This window comes from Sceloporus occidentalis, unplaced genomic scaffold (genome assembly GCF_023333645.1).
Source record: "Sceloporus occidentalis isolate IW3139 unplaced genomic scaffold, rSceOcc1.0.p SCAF_1, whole genome shotgun sequence".
Taxonomy (NCBI): domain Eukaryota; kingdom Metazoa; phylum Chordata; class Lepidosauria; order Squamata; family Phrynosomatidae; genus Sceloporus; species Sceloporus occidentalis.
This window is the reverse complement of record NW_028316981.1, coordinates 298,761,406-298,776,908: the sequence shown is the minus strand read 5'-3', so window position 1 is coordinate 298,776,908 and position 15,503 is coordinate 298,761,406. Positions and strand designations below refer to the sequence as shown.

Here is a 15,503-nt window from a genome sequence, read left to right as displayed (position 1 = left end):
TCGGGGGTCACTTAGTATGGCTTTTGGTTAAAGCTGACCATAGAACTGCGCTAGAGGAGCTACACATGCCTAGCAAAGTGTCTATGCACAACGTATGTCCATGGGTAATGTAATCACATGACCCACAACTTGGCTTCCGTAACCTTCAACTGAATGTAGATATTCTATATTAGACAAAAATGTCCAACCACTTCCATGGAGCCCTGGTGGTGCAGTGGTTAAATGCCTGTACTGCAGCCATTTACTCGAAACCACAAGGTTGCGAGTTCAAGACCAGCAAAAGGGCCCAAGCTCGACTCAGGCTTGCATCCTTCCGAGGTCGCTAAAATGAGTACCCAGACTGTTGGGGGCAAATTAGCTTACTTGCTAATTAGCTTACCTGCTGTTCACCGCTATGATCTTTGGAATAGTGGTATATAAATAAAACAAATTGTTATTAATATTATAAGGGATCATAGTTGTGCATTAATTGTTGCATGGTCCCTTGACGCTTATGATGATGGTGATGATTCTTCACTGTCCTGGGGCGCCCTCTTTTGGCAGAGAGGGAGCGTTGCTGGCCAGTCTCAGGCTCCAAGGTGAAAAATAGAATTAATGGCTGTATATAAACTAAATCATTTTTTTAATTTTAAAAAATTAATTTAATTAAATAAACTACATAACTTGATAAATTGATTTTTTCTTCATTTTCTCTGTTTTTCTCTATGCTTTTAGAAGGATGTATTTTAAAATTAACTAATAATTTTAATAATTAAATAATATATATATTTATTGTAATAAATGTAATTATTACAATTAAATATATTTTATTATTATTTAGATTTATATTGTATTTACGTTTATGTTAAGATTACAATTTCTTACATTTAAATAATTATTACAATAAATATTACAATTAAATAATTAAATAATTGTAATAATTAAATAAATATATTTATTGTAATAATTGTAATTATTGCAATTAAATATGTTTTATTATTATTTATATTTATAATATATTTATTTTTATATTTATTACAATTTATTAAAATTAAATAATTAAAAATTGTAATAACTAAACCAAAATCTATTTAATAATAATATTAATTAAATAATTTCTAATTAACAAATTGTAAGCCGCTCCGATAACTTTTTATAATAATAAATAATAAATAAATAATACTCAGTATTCAATAATTGACAAGAAACAATTTATTTTGTCCGTCCCAGATATTTTTTTTTTTTTTTTTTTTTTTTTTCCCATTTTCTGTCTCTTAGAATTGTTCCTAACTGTTCCTGGAAGACTCTGGTTTCTACAGAACCTAGGGCTGTTTGAACTGTATCTGATATTTTGCAATCGGATATGCGGATCCATACTGAAGCTGGGGTAAAGATCTTGCCACAGATGGTGCATCACAAATTGACTTTATCTTTTCTAATGTCTCATCATAGTAGTTGCACCTTGCCTGAAGTTCTTGGAATTTGGCCCATAGGGCCTGGATGTGTTGGGAAGTTGAAAGTACACCCCCGAATGATTTTGCCCATCTGGCTGGGAAGGCTCTCTCCGCTTGATTGCACCAGAATGAAATTTGTTCTATTTTTTCTTTCTTATCTTTTTTTGCCTTTTCCAGGCAGTGAATGGCCTTCTCCAACTCCTGGATCAGTGTGTCAGGTGAAGGAGCGAGATGGATTTTTGAGTCTTCGTGGGTTTTTGAGGGCTGTCGTACCCCCTTTGACGTTTTAAGGTCTGATGACAGACTCTCAGTCTGTAGAAGCTGGTGGGTGAGTGGGACAGCCACTTTCTTCACCTGGCTGGCCTTTGTGGATGTCGTTAGCTGGGGAAACCCAGGCTCTTCCAATACAGCCACCAGCTCTTCCATGTCTCTGTCAAAGGCAGCATCCAGGACCTGCCTCTGCTGCTGCTCCTCCTCCTCCTTCCTTCTCTCTTCCACCTGTTTTCATTTCAAGAGCTCCACGAAGGCCTATCTGGGAAGAGGACAATAAGGTTCTGGAAGGCAGGCCCTTTCTTTACCTGTAGCAGTAAGAAGCTCTACTTTCTCTCTCCATAGGCCTTTTATTAAGTCCTCCAAGATCTTTCGTTCGTGTAATCTTCACCTTGTCTCTCGGTATGCCAGCACTCGCCTGAAGAAATGCTGAAGTGTGATGGCAGCCCGGACCTCGGAACTGAGGGCTGGAGGGCTGCGAGCCTATTCCTTGTTTGCAAGGAGCGGGCAGGGGAGCGCAACTGGCATGGAGACCCTCTGCCAGTGACATCCGAGACTCCCTGTTTGTACCTGGGGTCGCAGCGGATGGCGCCCTTCTGTTCCCCTTTTGACTTCTCTTCATCTTTCTGACCCTTCTCTACCCAAACGTGACCCTGGGAAAAGGGCTGCCTGGCAAGGAGCTCCAGCCAGCTCCTTCCTACAGGGCCTGGCGCTCGCTCCAGTGTCTAACTGGCTCCCTCCAAGCCGCGACAGTGCGCGGGCAGACACCATTGTTATGCAGCGCCTGCTGCTCAGTGTTGCCAACAAGCCTTGAAGATAATTTCCCAAAACGTTTGTCCAGAACACACAGAATTCCCCCACATCACACGGAATATTCAGTCAAAATCCCCGTAAAATTCCCATAATGTTAAAATGGCGGATCTTTTGCAAATAAACGTAACCCTGATTGAATAAAAATAATTGTAACTTATTTCAACTCTCAAAATTACCATTAAAACCAAACAAAGAATCTTTCAGTCCTTTTAAGATATTTATTTTGACATGAAAGGGGTCCAGGAAGCTTTGTGCCAAATAGAAATGTGTTAGGCTGCAACCGCACTGCAGAAATAAATCCAGTTTGACACCCTTTTAATTGCCATGATTCAGTGCTATGGGATCCTGAGAATTCTAGTTTTCAGAGACATTTAGCCTTCTCTCTCAGCAAACTCTGGTGTGACAACAAACTACAATTCCCATGATTTCATAGCACTGGGCCATGGCAGTTAAAACGGTATGAAACTGGATTGCCTAAACAGTATAATGATCTGCTACAGTTCACCTTCAAAACAAGATTATATTATTGTTGAATTCTAATTCTAATTGTTTTACCTGACTCACTGGCTCCAAGAAGCGCTTCATTGTCCAGCTCAAGGGCAGGGAAGCTTCTGTCTGTTTAGATTTCACAGAAGGGGATGGACTTTTTGGAAGATTTCCTGTTAAACATTAATTGAGTTAGACAGTGAGGATTTTGAATTGCAAAATAGCATACACGTAAGCTATAATACCATCCCTATTGGTGGTGCAAATGTGGGATACAATTTTTATTTTATTTTTTATTTGATAATAAATAATAATAAACAAAATAATAAAACTTTAATTTATATCCCGCTTTTTGTTTCCACAATCAAAGCAGCGTACAACCTTTAAGAAATACAATATATACAACCCCCCCTTAAAAAAGGATTAAACAATTCCATCCATTAAAATTGCAGACGATAAAAATCTAAAAATAATACTACAATAATAAAATAACGGTGGGCAGAGTCTTCGCTTGTATATGACTGTGGGGGGAGCGTTACATGGCCGGGATTGTTAGGGAATGGAAAGACGTGTTGTGTTCACCACGACCACCTACAGAGTTGAACCATGTCGACAGGACACCAGTTAGAAGGAATCTGAAGAGATGTCTGCAAATGTATTCAGGCCAAGAAGGAAAATATTCCTTCACCGCTGCAAATAGCCTTAAGCTCCCGGCTTGAGAAATAACAACAAGAGCACTTCAAGCCTTCACTCTACACGAGGGCTTTAATAAATAAGTTACTCTAATAAATAAATTACTTTGCCAACCAAACAACCATAACAGCAAAACAGAGAGGCAGTTACTCTTACACCAACTGTCATAACTCACACTCTCTCTCAGAGGGACCAACTGTTTCGTTCTCCCTCAGTGACAGTAATCAAGTCGTGAGACCACTAGGGCATGAACCAAGATCTTGGCAGTAGAGGCGGAGACATAAGGTCAGATTTTGGCAATATTGTATAAAAATAATCTACAAGCCTTGGCTGTGGTCTGGATCTGAGGGATACACGACAGCAAAGAATCAAAGATAAAACCAAGACTGCGGGCTTGTTGGACTGGTTGAATATAAATGTTGTCCACGGAGACAGAAAAGGAGTGTTGAAGGGTGGGCTTAGGAGGAAAGACAAGAAGCTCCGTCTTGGACATGTTGAGCTTCAAACGCCAATGGCGCATCCACTGCGAGATAGCTGTGAGACAAGACGAAACTTGCTGTTCAAGCCTTGGAGAAAGGTCGGGGGTGGAAAGATACAACTGGGTGTCGTTGGCGTACAGATGGTAGGAAAAACCAAAAGAGCTAATGAGTTTACCTAAGGACAGTGTGTAGAGAGAAAACAGAAGGGGGCCCAGAACAGAGCCCTGGGGAACTCCAATAGATAAGGGAACAGGAGAAGAAGTCTGACCTCCTGCAACCACTGCAAAAGATCTGCCAGACAAATAAGATCTAAACCAGTCGAGAACAGAGTCTGAGAACCCAAGGTCAGAGAGTATGCCAACTAGGAGACAGTGATCAACGGTGTCAAAGGCTGCAGACAAATCGAGAAGGATGAGAACAGAGTAAAGGCCATTAGCCTTGGCCTGTAAAAGGTCATTTGAGATCTTAGTGAGAGCTGTCTCTGTGGAATGCCTTGGGCGGAAACCAGACTGAAAGGGATCGAGGATGGAGTTGGCTTCAAGAAACTCAAGACAGTGAGAATAAACAACCCATTCCAAAACTTTAGAAAGAAAGGGAAGAAGAGAAATCGGACGATAGCTAGACAGAGAGGAGGGGTCAAGGGAAGGTTTCTTCAGAATTGGGGAAATGAGAGCATGTTTGAAGTCCGAAGGGAAGGAGCCTGTAGAGAGAGAGAGATTGAAGATATGGAGAAACGAGGGCAGAAAGGAGGGAGCTATAGAGATTAGAAGGCGAGTAGGAATTGGGTCAAGAGAACAGGTTGCAGGTTTGGAAGAGTTCAGAAGTGTAGAGAGTTCATCCAAAGAAGTAGGAGGAAACACAGAAAAAAATTTAGGTGAGGGCGATAGAAGATTAAGAGCAGAAGAAGAATCAGGAGGGACTATCTCAGAGCGAATAGTGGTAATCTTAGAGATGAAATAGTTAGCAAAGTCATTAGGCGAGAATGATGAAGAGACAGGAGGAGAAGGAGGTTTAAGCAACGAGTTGAAGATGGAGAACAAACGCTGCGGGCGCCTCTCATTGGCGGAGATCAATGATTTGTAATAATTCTGTTTTGCCATAGACAGGGTGCATGAGAAAGAAGAAAGAATAAATTTGTAATGGATAAAATCAGCCCACTGTTTGGACTTTCTCCAAAGACGTTTGGCAGGACTGGAGAAACTTGATAATGGGGTAAGCCAGGGCTGAGGCCTAGTCTTAGAGGAAGAAGTGTGAACAGAGACAGGGGCAAAGCGGTCAAGAGTCGAGGAAAGAGTGGAGTTAAATAAAGACATTGCTGAGTCAGCAGAATCCCCAAGATTTAGGGAAGAGAGAGATGAGTCCAGGGTCTGACCAAGATGATTAGAGTTAACAGACCAAAGATCACGAAAATAGTGTTGAACAGTGTGATGAGGAGGTGGAGTATAAGTGAGAGCAAAGGAGATTAAGTTATGATCAGATAGTGGAAAGTCAAGTGCCAGGTAATCAAAAATGGCGCAGTTTGCAGCAAGAACTAGGCCAAGACAGTGACCGAGGGAATGAGCTGGAGATTTGGAATGTGGTTGGAGGCCAAAAGAAGCTAGGAGAGAGTTGAAGCGAGACGTTGTAGGGTTATTGGAATTGTCAACGTGGATATTAAAGTCACCTAGGATCAAAGTGGGGGTGGAATCTGAAAGAAAGAATGTCAGCCATGATTCAAAGTCAGAGAGGAATTGGGTGGCAGGACCAGGAGAGCGATAGATAACTGCAACCCGGAGCTGTAAAGGAGAAAAGAGTCTAATAGGGTGAAACTCAAAGGAAGAGAAATGATAGCTGGGGGGAAATGATAGAACTTGAAATTGGCAGGAGTTAGATAGCAAGATACCAACCCCTCCTCCTCGACCCTCAGGGCAGCTTGTGTGGGTGAAAGAGAGACCACCAGAAGAAAGGGCAGCGGGGGTTGCAGTATCATGGGCTGGGAGCCAGGTTTCTGTGAGAGCGAGGAGATTAAATGATTTAGAGAGAAAAAGGTTATGACTTGCTGCTGCTTTAGGGGCAGCAGAGCGACAGTTCCAGAGGGCACAGAGGAATGGAAGCAGGGAGACAGGGAGAGGCCGAATGGGGATCAGGTTCGGAGAAATGTGTGGAGCCATGGGAAGGATGGGATTCACTACTCAGTGATCAACGGGAGAAGGTGTGACAATGGCAGAGTCGGGAAAGAAAAAGAGAGAGGTGTAGCTGCTTCTCTTTCTGAGGTGTTAAAGCAGTTAGAGCAGGGGTAGGCAACTACTCAGCTCTATCAGCATCTCTCCTAGGCTGAGATGGAAGTCAAGAACTATTATCCCTTGGGAATTTAACATTTCATGGGTTTGAATTTGTTTGTGCTTTTGTTTTTTACCGTGACAAGCTATGACAGGGTTTTTTGTTTGTCTTTTTTAATGGGAAGGGGGAAAACATTCCAAAACAAGCCCAAAGATAGTTAAGCACAACAAGGCCTCCAAACAACTCAAAATTGATTAATTGCTTGACTGGGAGAGAACTGTGAGTATCTCAAACTTAAGCTCAGTGTTTACCCATTATAACAGTTTCTCAGCTTTGGATAATGAAAGTGAAACTTTATCTGAGCCTTTTGAAAATTATGGCAATTATTTGGCTGCTTATCAGGAAGGCATATCCTTGGAGTCAAATGGGGCAAAGCAGCTTGTCCTTCAGGAATTGTTCATTACTGAGAAAAAACAACATATTGAACAACAATCACACTCTCCAGAGTTTGTGACCAAACAATGCCTTTTAACAGCCCACACTGTTATTTCAATCTATGGACGCTTAGAAAAAATTGGTAATCAACTGGAGCTTCTTAAATTCTCCTTTGACAATTTTATACAAAAACATACAGCTCTAAAAGAAAGCTTTGCTCAATTTAACAGCACGAGACCCAGTAAGGAAGAAAAGCTGGGATGCAAAAAGAACAGAATCAGTGTTTCATCGGCTGTTTCAAAGGAGCTGGGAAAGGGAAAATGTAACAAGATTCTGCAAGCCAACCAGGTCATGCTGCAAATCACCTATATCAGAACAAACAATGGTAGATGGAGGTCCTATAGAGCTATTAGACTTTCTCTGAGCCATCTTCTACATATACACCCCTATAGCATTATTATTATTATTATTATTATTATTATTATTATTATTATTATTTATATGCTTGCTGTGGACTGGATTCCCAGTATATCTACACATAAGAGAATTGTACTAACATTTGAACAGTCTACAATTCCTCTTATGTCTGTTGAACCAGAGATCAGCAAGCTAGAGGGTCTTGATTGAAGATTTAAATTCACATCTTTCTGCCCTTTACTGGAAGCCACTGAGGCAGCGGATGATGCTTGGGACACAAATGAGTCTTGAGATAATGCCTGTGGAGGTGGGAAGTGCTGCTAAGAATATGCAGACTACTGCTGTGATTGAGGGCAGGATGCCAACTGCTGAGAAAGCGCCGAAGTAGCAGACTGCTGAGTTTGCTGCTGCTGGTGGTAGGGTGACTATGACTGCTGCTGAGAGTAGGGAAGCTGACTCTGGATGCTGCTGATGGGGAGTGGTTGGCTGCTGAGGATAGAGGTGGAGACTGCTGATGTGGTGGCTCCGACTGCTGCTGAAACTAGAGGGGAGGGGATGACTGAAGCTATGGGGGCTAAGACTGAGTTTGTTGTTGCTGATGAGGCTGAACATGTGGGGTCTGAAATGGTGTTTGCTGGGCAAAGGAAAGTGGTGGCGGCGGCTGCTGCTGCTACTGCTGCTGTGTATGAGGACTCTGCTGGTTGTAATTGGGAGTCTGGATCTGTTGCCCATATCCACTAGAGCCTTCCTGTCCATACGGAGGAATCTGAGGAATAAGAGACACCATCCATTGTAGCTTGCATCCTGCTTAGACTTCCCATTGGATATCCCCGGGGAGTCTGAGGCCTGTATGGTTGTCCTGGAAATCCATGACCATGCAGTTGCCCTAACTGAGGTCCCTGCTGTTGTGTGTATAGGTTGTTTCTTTCATATGGCAGAGGCCTTATCTTCCCTATCTGATCCATGGGGCTGGATGGCTCCAAATACACTTGCATAGGACTGCACTTTCAGGTCTTCTGAAATTTTGTGCTATAAATATGGTATCTACATCCTCTTTGCAGTCAACCAGATCTTCTTGCATTTCCCCTTTTCAGTGTTAATGGGAAGGATGCAAGTTGTGGACTCCTCTTCTGTTGAAAATGAAGGGTTTCTCTCCTGTGTGGGCTCTCTGATGAGTGACAAGGACTGACTTTTGAGTAAAACATTTCCCACAAGGCTGACATTTGTATGATTTGACTCTGTGTGGACTTTCTGATGCAATACAAGGTATGACTTCTGTGCAAAGCATTTTCCACAGTTCTGGCATTTAAACGGTTTGTCTCTTGTGTGGACTGCCTGATGACTCACAAGGTGTGACTTCTGTGCAAAGCATTTTCATAACCTTGTCCTCGAATATTCTCAACTAATAATGACATACTATTTAAATGTTCAAGAACTCTCTCAGTCATTGATGCACCAGTACTTTCTTTTTTTTATACTTTTTTATTATTATAAACATGTAATATACATATTAGACATATATACATACAACAAAAAAATTAACGTAACATTGCTTAACAACAAAATTAACACACGGTTATCCTATACTGTACACGGTAAGATAACACTGTCACTTCTGTTATCTTCCTTGATTGGGCCTTGCTCACCATCCCATATAGTAACTGTAACTTAATTTAGTTATTCCTTTTTATCTCGACAAGAGGGGAGACAGCTACTTTTCTGTAGCTGACTTTAGTTCCATAATTTGTTCACTTTTCCCCATTTTCTTTGAAATTTTTGTTCTGTTTTGCCATTAGTTGCCATAGTTATCTTATCCATCACTATTAATTCGTTCACCTTGATTACCCATACTTCCTGTAAATTTTGATTTCCCCCTTTCCAATATTTTGCAAAGACTAAACAGGAAGCAGTTATTAAGTATAAGACCACTTCTATCTCTTCACGGCATAATTTTCCTCTGAAATCTTCTGTGATATTTAACAGATATAGTTGGGGTTTCATTTCTGTATTAAATTGAAAAATATTTTCAATATTTCTATGAATCTCTTCCCAAAAACTTTTCGCCTCTTTGCAAACCCACCACATATGATATAGGAAAGCGTTGTTTTCTTCACATTTCCAACATCTACTATCGTTTATATTTTTTATTTTGGCTAATTTCAACAGGGACATATGCCATCTATATAGAAATTTATAGTAGTTTTTAATTAGGTTGGCACTTTTAGTAAACTTTAAGGTTTTTTTTTCCATACTCTCTCCCAACTATTCAATAATATTGGTTCTTTAATATCCTGCATCAATTTAATCATGCTCTTTTTTACAATTTCTTCCTTTAATTCGATGTCCAACAATATTCTGTATATCTTTATTATCATATGTTTTCCCCCAATTGAGTGTGTTTTATCCAAGATGTTTGATTCTAACCCAATTCTAATATCATTACTGTCCTTTACAAATCTTCCTTTTAACTTAAGGTACGAAAGTCAATGCATTTCTATACCTTCTTTTTTAAGCTAGTCAATTGTTTTTATCTGCTGTACATTTTTTGTTTTTTATTAATATTATTATTATTAGCTTTATTTATAAAGCGCTGTAAATCGCTATACAAAACCAAGTAAAATCAGGAATATATAAAAAGCTTGCCTATGGCGTACAATCTAGAAGTTAAAACAACAAATTAAAAACATAAGAAAACAAGTTAAAACAACAAATATCCAATATTAAGCATCAAAACAACCAGGTCACAATCACAGACTCCCAGGGAACGCTTCCCTAAACAATATGGTCTTTAACTCGGTTTTAAAGCTGGTTAGAGATGTGTTGAGTCGTGCTTGTAAGGGGAGAAGGTTCCAGGAGTGAGGGGCAGCAAGCGAAAAGGGAAGAATCCGGGACAGGGCCATGGAGATCCTGGGCTGGGACAGGAGACCTTGGCTACCAGAACGGAGCGAACGAGTGGGAATGTAGGGAGAAAGAAGTTCAGAGAGATAGGGAGGGGCCAGCCCATGCAGGGCTTTAAAAGTGAGCAGGAGAAGCTTGTACTGAATGCGGAAGGGAAAGGGGAGCCAGTGAAGGGATGACAATAGGGGGGCGACATGGTCATACCGGCGAGTGAGTGAGATAATACGAACAGCTGAGTGCTGAACAGACATCACTGGGTGGAGGTGAGAGAGAGGAAGCCCTGCCAAGAGACGGTTGGAGTAGTCAAGTCGCGAGACCACTAGGGCATGGACCAAAGTCTTTGCAGTAGAAGCAGAGAGATATGGACGGATTTTGGAAATATTATAGAGAAAAAATCTACAGACCTTGGTTGTGGCCTGGATCTGAGGGATAAATGACAGAGAGGAGTCGAAAATGAAACCAAGACTGCGGGCTTCCTGAACTGGCTGAATAGAGATGTTGTTGACAGAGATAGAAAAGGAATATTGAAGGGTGGGCTTAGGAGAGAAAACAAGAAGCTCCGTCTTGGACTTGCTGAGCTTCAAGCGCCGATGGCACATCCAGTGGGAAACAGCTGTCTGACAAGATGAAACTGGCGAAAGGTCGGGGTGGAGAGATACAACTGGTATCAATGGCGTACAGATGATAAGAGAAACCAAAAGAGCTGATAAGTTTACCAAGAGACAGTGTGTATAGAGAGAACAAGAGGGGACCCAAAACAGAACCCTGAGGACCTCCAACAGATAGGGGAACAGAGGATGAAGTCTGGCCACCCGAGACCACTGCAAAAGATCTATCTGACAGGTAAGATTTAAACCAATCGAGAACGGAGCCCGAGAAGCCAAAGTCAGAAAGTAAGTCAACTAAAAGACAGGGGTCCATGATGTGGAAGGCTGCAGACAGATCAAGGAAGACAAGGATAGAGTAAAGGCCATCTGCCTTGGCCCGCAGGAGATCATTCGAGATCTTGGTGAGGGCCGTCTCTGTGGACTGTCGTGGGTGGAAACCAGACTGGAAAGGGTACAAAATGGTTTTGAGAAACTCGAGACAGCGAGAGTAGACGACTCGTTCTAGAACCTTAGAAAGAAAAGGAAGAAGAGAAATTGGGCGATAGCTAGACAAGGAAGAAGGGTTGGGAGAAGGTTTTTTCAGAATAGGGAAAACTAGAGTGTGTTTAAAGGCTATGGGGAAGGAGCCAGTAGAAAGAGAGAGGTTAAAGATGTAGAGAAGGGAGGGCAAAAAAGAAGGAGCTATGGAGATTAGAAGACAAGAAGGAATTGGGTCAAGGAAACAGGTTGTGGGTTTGGAAGAGTTCAGCAGCGTAGAGAGTTCATCCAGAGAAACAGGAGAAAATGCAGAGAATTTGTTAGTAGGAAGGCCCAGGAGATTAATGGTGGGAACCAAATCAGAAAGAGTCAACTCCGACCGAATAGTAGTGATTTTTGTAATGAAATGATTGGCAAAATCGGAAGGAGAAAATAATGAAGAAACAGGGGGAGCAGGAGGTTTTAGTAGTGTGTTGAAACAAGAGAACAAACACTGCGGGCGCCTCTCATTGGCGCAGATCAATAGTTTATAATAATTCTGTTTTGCCATAGCTAATGCATGTGAAAAGGAAAAGAGAATGAACTTATAATGGATAGAATCGGTCCACTCCCTGGACTTTCTCCACAGACGTTCGGCCGCTTGAGAACAGGACCGGAGGAATCTAACGATGGGAGTGATCCAGGGCTGAGGCCTAGTTATAGAGGAAGAGGAAGACACGTGTGTAGATACAGGGGCAAAGCTGTCAAGACTTGAGGAAAGAGTGGAATTGAGCAAGGACATAGCTGAATATGCAGAGTCCCCAAGATTAAGAGAAGCAAGTGATGAATCCAAGGACTGAGTGAGAAGATTAGAGTTAACAGATTGGAGATTATGAAATTGGCAGAAGGAAGTATGGCGAAGGGGTGGGATATAAGTGAGAGTAAAAGAGATTAAATGATGATCACAAAGAGTAAAGTCAAATGCCAAGTAGTGAGAGATGACACACTTTGCAACAAGAACAAGGTCAAGACAGTGACCGAGAGAGTGAGTTGAAGAGTTAGAGTGAAGTAGAAGATCGAAGGAAGCTAAGAGGGGATTGAAGCAAGAGGTTGAAGAATTTGTAGGATCATCAATATGGATATTGAAGTCACCGAGAATCAAAGAGGGAACAGAATCAGAAAGAAAAAACGTGAGCCAAGACTCAAAATCAGAAAGAAATTGGTTGGCAGAACCGGGGGGGGCGATAAGTGACGGCAACACGCAGCTGTAAAGGAAAGAATAGAGTGAGATTTCAAGGAACAAAAACAATAGCTGGGGGGGGAGAGAAAAGAGTTGAAACTGGCAGGAGTTGGACAATAAGATGCCGACCCCTCCTCCTCTGCCTTCAGGACAGCTTGAAAGAGTAAAAGAAAGACCGCCATAAGAAAGGGCGGCGGAGGTAACAGTATCATGGGCTGGGAGCCAAGTTTCAGTCAGAGCAAGAAGATTGAGAGACCAGGAAAGAAAAAGATCATGAACCACTGCCGCTGTTGAAGCAGCGGAGCAACAGTTCCAAAGTGAGCAGAAGAAGGGAAGCTGGGAGATAGGGAGGGGACGGATGGGGATCAGGTTGGGAGAGATGTGTGGAGCCATGGACAGCCTGGTCTTAACAAAGGGGGGGGGGGAGGGTGGAGCAGTGCCCTTTTAAGGGGAAAAGGCTCCAGGCCATGCCCAACTCACTGCCTTGCTGCTGGTGTTGCTGCTGCTTCCTGAGTCCCAATGGAGTGGGGATGGAAGAAGAGGAAGGTCAGTGTCCTGAGGGCTTGCTCTCAGAGGCAAAGGCAGGCAGCCTGGTTTTCACAAATATATCTTTATAGGTGACCCGTTTCTCTTTTTGGGGGGATTCCGATTTGTAAAAAGCTTATTGAACCGAGGTCCATCTCAGTAGTTTAGTACAGAAATGTTTTTTTGTATTTTTCCCAGACTTTCATCAGGACTCTCCTTATCATATGTTTATTCCATTCTTTACAATTTTTTGCTCATAACAGAGGTAAGCATGCCAACCTTTTTCTAGATTGACTCCTTCTAGTGCCAATAATTCTTTATTTTTTAGGTTTATCCAATCTTTTATCCAGGTATATACACATGCATTGTAATAAATTTGTAAGTTGGGTAAATCTAACCCTCCTCTCTCTCTCTCTAAAATCTTGTAAGTTGGCTAATTTGATCCTAGATTTTTTTCCCCTGCCAACTAAAGTCCCAAATTTCTCTGTTCCATATTTTAAATATATTGTTGGATGTTACAACAGGGATTGTCGGAAAAAAGAATATCATTTTGGGGAGCACATACATTTGTGTTAAAGCTATTCATCCTAACAATGATAGTTGTAAATTCCCCCTTTTTTCAGATTGTTTCTTATCTCACCCCAAGTTGTGTTATAATAGTTCTGCTGTCTGCTCGCCTTTAGGTTAATGGAGGCTGGCTGTGGGGTTGGTCAGTCAGGAGTCATGGCTTCAGATCGCATGGCACCCAAAATTTTATATAAAACCATACTTGGTAACAACTCCCTGGGTTAAGGGGCTTAGGACTGAGACAAGTGCTTTAGAAATTGGAACTGTATAAGTATATCAATTTAAAAGTACACATAAAGACCCTTCAGTCCATGAACAAGATGTGTATAACATATACACATTAAACATGTGAAGAAATATGCAGAAAGCCAGATAACTGTCGATTTACTCGTCTGCTGAATCTGAAATGGTGGCTTCAGAGTCGGTATCACCATCTGTTATGCAGTCTAAAAGGTCAAAAAGTCCTTTTTTAATTTTTTTACATCTCCTTTTAGAAATGTTGTATTTTATCTGTGTGATGTCCAATTTTTGTTTCAGTTCATGTACGCAGCTACAACACTTGTGAGGTGTGGCTGTGGGTTCTCATTAATGACACTTGGGAAGAGGGTGGTGGATTCCTCTGCTTCACGTTTGGCAGGCAAAATGGCAAGATATTCAATAATTTTGATACAGTTACTGTTAGGGTTAAAATGGCACTGGATGGCACACGACGTGGCCTTAAATAGGCCCGCCCACCAATAGGGGGGCTGGAAAGAGCAGAGGCACTGCCTCCCAGGCCCCTTCCTCCAATAGGCTGTGCTTGGGGTCTGGGCCAGCCAAGCATGGCCTCTTCCCTTTTGCAATGCAAGCTGGGACATGTAGTTCCAGAACCTGCTGCAAAAGAGCCACCATTTCCGCCCCAGCAGCCAATGGCGGGCCTTACCGCCAGCCCAAAGTCTGCTGGGGCAAGACTGGTCTCTGCAGTTGCGGAGACTAGGGCACATTCCACCTCAGCAACAACGGCGGCCCGGTAAGTCGGGTGGTGTCATTTATCATGAGCATTCAGTTTTTCAGTTGTACCTTACATGCCAAGTTTTGAGAGCCAAGAGTTCTAACAAGAACAATTAATCGTTCCACAATGTTCTGCCAATAGATTTCTTCTTCTTTTATTTTCTTAACATGGAACTTGTCAATGGTCAAGCCTTGTTCAAGGGTTTTCTTTAATGTTGTCCATTTTTGGAAGTTAGTAAAATGTTCAGTACTTTTTTCATGTTGGACAATAATTGCAGAAATGTTGTGCCAGTCACTACAACCACTTTGGGCTAATGCAGAAGAAATGTTCCCATTGAAAACCTTACAGCAAAAACAGAATACTTTGTTGGTTGATCTGGAGTACTGTAGATATTCACAATATATTTCTTCTCCATTTTAAAGCCTTCTTTTGTAGTGAATATCAGAGAATTTTTTATTTTTTGAATCTTTTGGAAAGTTGCCTTTAACTTGTTTTGGTCCATGTTCCACCAATAGAGTTCTTAAGTTTTGTTGGGTCATTTTTACAGTTTCCCAAGAAGCTGGATCTGCATAATCAACTGTTACTGTGCTTGATTCTTTTTTCTTTAATTCTTCAATTATGCTGTCTTCTTTTATTTCATGTCCACTTGATGTAGCGTCCAAGACTACAGTATTGTCTTCTTGGGAAAGGTATTTTTCCTCATCAACTATTGTTTCAACAATTTGTTCTGATGCTTCTGCAAAAGTTGGCAGCTTTTCATTGTCTGGCCCTTTTAGTGCTGACCTGTCATTTTGTCCATGAAGGTATTTTCGAAATACTCTTTAGATTTTTTAACATTTTCTTCCCTGCACTTTTTTCTTTTTCGGAAGCAAGCACCAGAGGGTTTCTTTCTATCAGCCATACTGCTACCTAAAAAAAGGTGCTAAACCAATA

General features: G+C 41.6%; 1 protein-coding gene across 2 annotated transcripts in view; it reads right to left on the bottom strand.

The window, feature by feature from the left end:
- Positions 1-15,503, bottom strand: part of LOC149324138 (PDZ domain-containing protein 2-like) — a 294,838-nt gene that overhangs the window by 72,202 nt on the left and 207,133 nt on the right. For both annotated transcript variants that reach the window (XM_089496933.1, XM_089496943.1), the window contains one exon: positions 3,072-3,175. In XM_089496933.1, coding sequence (XP_089353059.1) covers positions 3,072-3,175 — 104 coding nt within the window. The remainder of the gene's footprint in view (positions 1-3,071; positions 3,176-15,503) is intronic.